The 8,435-nt window shown below is 44.3% G+C and overlaps 1 protein-coding gene across 1 annotated transcript; it reads right to left on the bottom strand.

Annotated features, from left to right (window-relative positions):
* Window positions 1–919: 919 nt before the first annotated feature.
* rtn4rl2b (reticulon 4 receptor-like 2b) lies at window positions 920–7,298 on the bottom strand. Its single transcript, XM_037781234.1, has 4 exons — window positions 7,119–7,298; window positions 4,809–5,035; window positions 4,478–4,708; window positions 920–3,447 (listed from the first exon to the last, which is right to left on the bottom strand). Exons 1-4 carry the CDS (start codon window positions 7,168–7,170, stop codon window positions 2,575–2,577), a joined length of 1,383 nt encoding a protein of 460 aa, XP_037637162.1. The 5' UTR covers window positions 7,171–7,298; the 3' UTR covers window positions 920–2,574.
* Between the last annotated feature and the right edge of the window lie 1,137 nt (window positions 7,299–8,435).

Here is an 8,435-nt window from a genome sequence, read left to right as displayed (position 1 = left end):
ATAATATACGTGGGTTTGAGGATTTATCTGTTGTAAACTATGACCGGAAGGAGTGAGGGAGGAGAAAAACAAAGGTGTGAAAGTGATGAATTATTTGTGAGTTGGAAGATAAAAAAGATTAGAGGGCCGCCCCACCAAACTTTTCTGAACTTTGTGTATGTGTGTGTCAGCGTGTATTTGCACATGTAAATATATATGCAACACATGAGCGTATGCATCACCGTCATTATCACGGTGAGAGTTAATCTGTTGAGGGGGAGTGCTGATTCCGGGACACATCGTCACATTTTCATCCTGGCCTGTTCCCCATTCAGCCCCTTCCCTGAATCATACACACACACACACACACACTGAACCCAAACACACACACACAGACATACACACACACGCACACACTTGGACAGCTCATTCATCCATCTCTCTGTATAATTTGGCCCAATATAGCTGCCTTCTGCACATGGTGAGAAAAGAGATTGGGGCGAGGAGCGAACAGTTGAGGCTGGTGACCTTCAACAAACACACTCACACACTGTCACACACACACAAACACACACTACAAATACCACCTCCCTTTTCTGAGAGGTTTGACAGGAGCACTATGACGTGATTCACTTCTAAATAAACAAAGCCCAGAGTGTTGCTTTAATGGCACGAGGACGTCAGAGCTGACAACGTTCATGCTTTTGATGCTCTTATTTTATTGGGCTTTTAGTGTGAAAGTGTAAAATATTGCCTGCAGTAGGCTGTTGAGTCAAGACTAGATGAATGAATGTGTTCCATCACTACGTCAAGGTTTCTACTATCTATTATTATCTGTATATCTTGTGTTTGTGCTTATGTGCCAGCTCACTAACTTTTGCCCGTTTGGTGGCTTCCGTAGGGAAGACGACAGTGAAACAACAGTGAAACCCAAACACAATTTTGTTTAATTGTTTGTTTATTTTATTAATAAAGCAAAACACTTTTCAACTTTCAACAAGTTTTTCAATTGAAAAATACAGAATCTACCAGCGTCACAGTATCCTTCATGTTCTATGCAGAAACTCACAGATTTGTATGGACTCAAAAACATTTGGGGTTAACAAGGAACTTCCCAGTATCTAAAAACACACAGTGGAGTAAGAAAATATCTCTTATAAAGTGGATGACAGCTTGATTGTCCTCCTTGTGGTCTGTAGTAGCATACACTACAGATATCACTGAAATCAGATGAAATTCTTGGATTTGCCAAATGTGGAAACGAGACCCAGATTCCCGTGCATTTCGTAAACAATGCAGTTTTTAAACAGTCATGGGTGCTAGTAAGTTTATCTGTGCGTAAAGGAGTTTTTCAGCTTTCAATCTGAGCTAAATACAACACAAAAGACTGTAAAGGATTCAGCTCTGGTGTTGTTTTAACCTTGTTATCTGTCAGTTTGGACATCCAGATAGACAGACAGACAAAGGCCATATTTCTAAAGGAAAAACAGGCACATACACACAGACACTCATTTGAAGAAGAGACCTGATCAAACTGGTCTTCTCGGGACTTTGGTTATTAGTCTACAACAAAAACTGAATAACACACACACAAAAAAAAATCTGAATCTGGAACATTTTTAGGTCGTCTGAGAGAGGAAGAGACAAGACTGGAGAACACGAGGGACGAAAACAGGAGTTTCTACATTTCATTTGTTTGCCTCTCATTTACAAAATGAGTATCTCTTTTAAAACCACAAGCGGTCATTTACCGAATGGTACTACAGTAAAAAGGAAAGGTAAAAATCCAGCTAGTCTAAAATACAGAGCCGTTTAGGATGCGTGTATGTACAGTGATGAAGAGTGGTATGTACACGTGTGGGTGGTGGTGGTGGTTTGCTGGCATCTCTGGGATTGCACAAGAATCTGAAGGAGAGAGGAGAGCCGCTCTTGGCTGCAGTTCTAATGATCCTCTCATCCTTCTCTGCCTTTAGATGAATATCTTAAGCTCACTCTGCTCACGGTGTATTGATTTTTCTTTCAACTTCGCCCTGCAATTCTTTCTATTTCTTTTCTTTCCTCCCAAGACTCTCGTTATCTCCAACTTCCGGTATCATTAATAACCACTTCTATTAATGATGAAAGAAAGAAATTAGTGATGGACAATGTTCGTGGTGAGTGGATGGTGAACGCTTGATATAGAAAATAGCTGTAGTCGAGTCACAACGCCTGCGTTGCTCACAGCTGTGATATCAAAAAACATCTGGAGACACCAGATGTGTGTTGTGTCTCTATCATTTCATCGTGTTGTTGCAGGTTTCTGCCTTTGTACCGCCGCTATCAGAGTCAGTTTCCGTGATCTGATCCCTGCTTTTTTTAAAGCCTGTACTAATAAGCAGCAGCTACTTCAACAGTGAAATCCTGTCCTACTCTACATCAACTCAACTGCTCTTTAAAACAGCTCCCTGCTGCCTCGCCTGTCTCCTGCGTCAGTGTTGCACCTCCTGCGAGTTGAGGAGGTAACTGAAAGGAATCAAGATCCAGGTTTCTTTTCAGAGTTGGAAAGAGCGGGGGGAGATATCAGAAGGGAAAAGAAGGAGTGAAGGAGAGAAGAGTTCAGCCAAAAAGGAAATGGAGGGAGCATGTGACTATGGAGAGGGAGAGGAGGTGGAGGAGGGATGAGGTGCTGGGTAAGGAGGAGGACGAGGAGAAGGCTGGGTTGTCATAGCCCGGGGGGCACTCCAGCTCGAAGCAGCGGATGGAGGAGTCTTCGTTGCCGTAGTTGGCCCAGTATTCTTCTTGGTCCAGCTTGGGGAGCGCCGCCTCGTCCTCCGACAGTTCATACTTGGTGGAGATGGTTTCGGAGGGTTTTTTGGGGAGGTATTCAGGCTTCCCGGCGGGGAAGGGGAAGGCCTTCACCGTCTCGCTGCTCTTCTGGTACGCGGCCTTGGATGAAGATGCGGGCTTGTGCTTGGAGAACCACCAGCGGGTCTTGGTGCTGAAGGTGGTCGTGGTGGTTCCCGCCAGAGAGCCGGGGTCAGGCATAGGGCAGAGTGCGAAGTCCATCTCCCGGAGGAACCTGAGGTCCTGGCCGCGACGCTGGGACGGGGAGGTGCACATGAGCTCAGAGGAGGAGATGCGAGCCGTGCGGAACCACTCCCAGAGGGGAAGAGCCTCGCAGCCGCAGGACCAGGGGTTCCCGTTGAGGCGGAGGAACTGGATGCCTTGGGTGTCTTTCATGGCCTGATCTGGCAGCTCGGCCAGGGAGTTGTTGAACAGGTAAAGGATGGTCAGGCGTCCCAGGTCACGGAAAGCCCGGCGGTTGACCTGCCTGACGCGGTTGTCATGGATAAGGAGGCGGTCCAGGTTAACCAGGCCTCTGAACACGTTCTCAGAGAGGGCACGGATGCGGTTGCCATGCAGGAAGAGGTGGTTGAGGTTGACCAGATCTGAGAACAGGTCATCCTGCAGAAAGTGGAGCTGATTCTCCTGGAGCAAAGACAAAACACAAGAAGATTTAGTGTTTTGGAAAGCGAAGGAAGACTGTTGGGTTGTTCTAGTTGGCAAAAGTTGTCAGTGATTACTATCAGCTTAACAATGATCAGAAGTGACCTCTACCAACTGGAACCAAACTGAATGTGGGAGAGATTTTTTTTTCTTGGCAGGGACTTATTTTCTGATTGGAACAGAGCTTAATATGGGGGATTCAAAGACAGTCCGACAGCTGAGATCTCACTGTCAACTGCCAAAAAGCTGAGAACAACACTGGCAAAAACATAAAAATACACGTGATGTCTTGTAAAAACCTCTGCAAGCTAATTTACATAGAGCACGGTAATGAATGCCTGAAACAGTATTTTTTTTACTCTTTGTGATTCAAAACTATTTGGTTGGATTTTAAGTGCTGTATAAATCAAGCTTAGAGTTTAGGTGAGTTTATTGTACTGCAGGGAATTTAATCATTTTCATTTATTCTATCCTAGAGTTATGTTTGATCATTTCGTCTCATATGACTAGCAGCTAGAACTTCTGTTGAGAGGAAATGTGTGGGCGTACGCTCCCTTTTGTGTATTATACATATATGTTGTGTGTGTGTGCATGGAGAATTTGGCAGCCGCTCACTTTGCGATCATTCTGTGTCATTAGTTCCCTGCCAATCAATCTGAAAGCAATCTGTTGTGCTTGATTCATATTTTGATGGTTACATTAATTTTGTTTTTTGACTGTTGAATAGTTCTAATTGGAGCTGAGATGTGTTGCTTTGATTCTAAATGTTTTAATAATTACTTATATCTATTCTCAATTTTGCATTTTTGTGACTGCGGGCCGTGTGCAACTCACTGAACCAACTTAGTACAATCCTTCAACGTGCACGGTGTCTCTATGTGTGTGGGTGTTCAGCCTGCATGTTGGCAACTGATGTGTCCATAAATCAAGTCTGCATCACGTGTACATACTCTTGCATGACTAAAAACTTGTGTGTTTTAGGTGTGGGTGTGTGTGTGTGTGCTGGTTTTACCTGCAGGTAAAGGAACTGCAGGCTGTACAGCTTGTGGAAGAGGTCATGGGGGAGAGTGGCCAGCTTGCAGCGATGCATGTGCAGGCTCTGCAGCTTCTCCAAGCCCCTGAAGGCACCACCTTCCAGCCGCTGTAGCGGGTTATCGCCGAGATCCAGCTCCTCCAGCACCCTGAGGTTACTGAAGGCCCCGGCCTCGACCCACGTGATGTTGTTGCCATACAGCCAAAGCACCTGCACAATGGGAGGAGAGAGGAGGAAAAAGATGAATTTGAATGTCTGCAAATATTGCAGGGAAATATGCACACACAGATGCACTCACTGCCATTTTTACCTGTGTCTCGAAGCCAAAAGAGTCTGCGCGCAGCTCTGTGATGCGGTTGTTCTGCAGGAAAACACGCTGTGAGTCATACGGCACACCGGCCGGCACTATGGTGAGGTTCTGGGACTGGCAGCTGACCGTCATGGGCGTTGGGTAACACACGCACAGCCTTGGGCATGCTGACACCCCGCCCGACTTCACCACCACTAGCCACAGAATTAGCCACAGAGTCAATCCACCTGCAGAGAGACAGAGAGACAGAGGACGTTCATTCTCATGAAAGGAACACAATTGAAGGTCAGGTTAGCAGCAAAGGACCATTGTTGCACTAGTTAGTCCCGGAGAGAGAGACAGACAAAGAAGGAGAGGTTGATTTCAGCTTTTGACACCAGTCTTTCTTCGCTGTCTGTCTGTCAAACCTGTTGCTGTTGACAGTGATTCTTTTTAGCACTGCTGTGCTTTCACCCGTGACTTGTTGATGGGTTTACAGAACTTTGGGGTTCATATATAATTCACCAGATTACATTACAGAAATCATTCACCCATTCATATCCACCGGATCACTTTACATAGGTCTCCATGGCTGTTGTGACACCGTTACATAACTCTTGAATTCAGTTGTTTAGAAGAGGAAAATCTCCAAATCTACTATAAAGACATTTACGAGACAAGATACGTGAATCACACGTGCCTCACTAGATTAAATTAACCCGGTTTCCTAGTTCTCAGGTTAACAAAGGGACGTTTCCGTTGAGAGGTTTGTCACGCAGAGGGCACGCGTAAAACCGGCAACCAGACCCGGATCAGTTTCGGTTCTTATCAATTTTGCAGCAGCTTCTTGGCACAGCTCGGATAACAGCGCACAAAAGTGGCCACCGCGGGAAAAGCAATACACATGAAATAATGATGAAGTTCCCATTCATCTGTTGTGCGCAAGATTTTCCAGCGACTCACCTCTTGACCTCTTAACAAGTTGGACTATTAGCAGAGGGAGAATTGGAGATAGGACTTTTAAGTGGAATAAGACACCTTTCTAGAGTCTTCATTCGTTTTATTTACTCTAAAGTCGACACGACATGAAAAGTAAAGTTCGGAATCGTCAGCATATCAGCACATCTCTGTGCGTAAAAGAGATATAGAGAGATTTGGATAAGGAGGTAAACTTTATAGGACAGCCAAAACATACATACTAACTTTTGATCACGTGTTGTAAATCACGTTTCCTTTAGATGACGATATCACATAAGTTCACACAGATTTCCTTTAGAGGCTTTTACAAATCTTTGTGCACAAAAGTGCCCCAAAGGTGCGCACTCTGGCTCCCTCTATTTGCTACCTTCCTTTACATTTCTAACATCCATAATTCGCAAACACGATTTAAATTAAAATGGCTGATGAACAATACATCTTGGTAAACAATTTAAAATAGACCTACATGCAAAATGACCGTGCATAAAATCATCATAAAGTTCATAAAAATTCAGCGGTTTTCTACAGACACACAAAGCTGCTGCTACCCAGAATAACATGGACATATTATGTGATTTTTCTTTTTTTATACTTTCTTTTTTCCCTTTTTTCAAGTCTGTTTTCATGTATGCAATCCACTGTTCGTATTTACAACAGTCTATAAACCAACTTTTAAGTAGATGAGCTTACAGACACTAAGTACACTAGAGAAAAAACAACCTCAACATTCAAAACCGAAACAAAACCAAGAAAATAAATGACAATAATAATAATGACAACAAAAAAAAGAATAGAGTTAAAAAAAAGAGTAATAATAAATTAAACCAACAAATAAGTTAACAGAAAATAATGTAAGATTAGATTTATTTTTGTAAAGACTTATTTTATACAGCATACATATTGTATTCTGCTCCTTAAGTTAGATCTGGAACTATATAATTTGGCGCACCTTATACGTGCTTGTATAAAGTGAGTGATGATTAAGATGTGACGGAGTGATATGAAGTAAGAAGTGATGTGCCACCTTTTAGGTTATCGGTGTTCAATTGTCCTATAGGCTGGAGTTGAGACATTAAAGTAGATCCTGTTGCACAGACGAAGCTCTACAGTAGTTTAATTCAGTAACAAGTAAATTTATAGTTAAGGCAACGAGAAGCCTGCCTTACAATGATGTGAATTATGTGAATTTAAAGTGTAAAAGTTGACTGTTCCTCAAGTCATTTTGTTCAAATCTTAAAAAAGTGCACACTAGTGAGTGCACACGCTGCAATAAGTCAACTAAATCACAGAAATGCATTTGCAAAATCAAAAAAATGCATTCAAAGTGCAGGTGCATGATGGAGAAGAACTCACCTTTAAAGCTGCTGGAGCTGCTGGAGCGTCTCGTGGTGCTGCGAGTCTGCATCTCGAACCAAAGCCGAAAGCGAGTTAGCCTGCTGGCGAGGAGGTGCCTGCTTGCTGCTATCTCTGCTGAAGTTCAGCTCTGGTGAACGAGTTGCTGAAGGCTGCATGCAGTGACGGGCTGGAGTCCCGGGAAGCTTTTTATACCCGCCGGGTCGTTGCCCACAGACCGTGGGCTGCGGAGGATCCTCACTACGTCACACCGGGAGGAGGAGGGACAGTCACCGGAGGAAGCGACCAGAAAGGCAGTGACGGTCTCCACTGTGGCATTACCTAATGCATCCTCGCTTGTCCAAAGTGAGATTGTTAGGCTTTATGCATTATGATGAGGTAATGGCACCACAGAAACACTCCATTAGTCTACATTTTGGAACATTTTTTTGTATTTATTTTTTTAAATGTATTTATTTGCACATATATAAAACCAAGCACAGGAGAAAAAAAAACAATAACAAAAAAGGAAGAAAGATCTAAGCTAACATAACATGTTGCATGAGCAATCCTAATGTACCTTTTCAGAGATTTTTGAATGAATTTATTTTCTGTGGTCAATGAAAGCCCGCACCTCCAGACTCGCGAACAGTTTCTTTCCCTGGGCCATACGGACATTGAACAAACAGTAAATCTGTGCAATATTAAAAGGACTATTTGTAACTTTCAGAAATGCCTGTTAACAGCGACACCTGTGGCCGTTAAGTCAACGAAAGTCAGCGTCGGGCTCGCGCTTGTGCTCGCTCTACGTGGACATGAACGAGCATGGCTCAACACAGTGAGGAGACACACGTCAGCTAAAACCGCAATATCACTCTATATTTCAGCTGCTTGGCAGTAATGTTAGCTGACCAGATGAAGGTCTCTCCATGAATCACTGCTGATCCTAGTTTTGGCCTTTCCTGCTTCAGCCTCCGGGGCTGAAGCAGGAAGAGAAACGTTATCGTCTCCCGACTGCGCCCGCAGGGAGACACCGGCACCCGGTCAGAGACGATAATGTTTCTCGCTGCGGAGTCCCGTCACTTCACAAGACACGGGAAACCTCTGTTGGTCTGGAGGAGCTATAGCAGTTATTTCTCCACAAACGTCCACTGTACATTCCATAGATATTCTCAGAGCTAAACTAACTCTCCTGCAGTGTGTAGTGTGCGCGCATGCACGTCTAGAGGTGGAGCGAGACAGCGAGACAGCGAGAACGCGCGCGGCGTGTGCGTGAAGGCAAGCAGGCAGAGGAGGAGAGACTACAGCCACACGCGAGCGCGCATGGGATCCCGACCC

This window comes from Sebastes umbrosus, chromosome 9, assembly GCF_015220745.1.
Source record: "Sebastes umbrosus isolate fSebUmb1 chromosome 9, fSebUmb1.pri, whole genome shotgun sequence".
Lineage (NCBI taxonomy): Eukaryota > Metazoa > Chordata > Actinopteri > Perciformes > Sebastidae > Sebastes > Sebastes umbrosus.
This window is presented reverse-complemented; position numbering and strand designations above follow the sequence as displayed.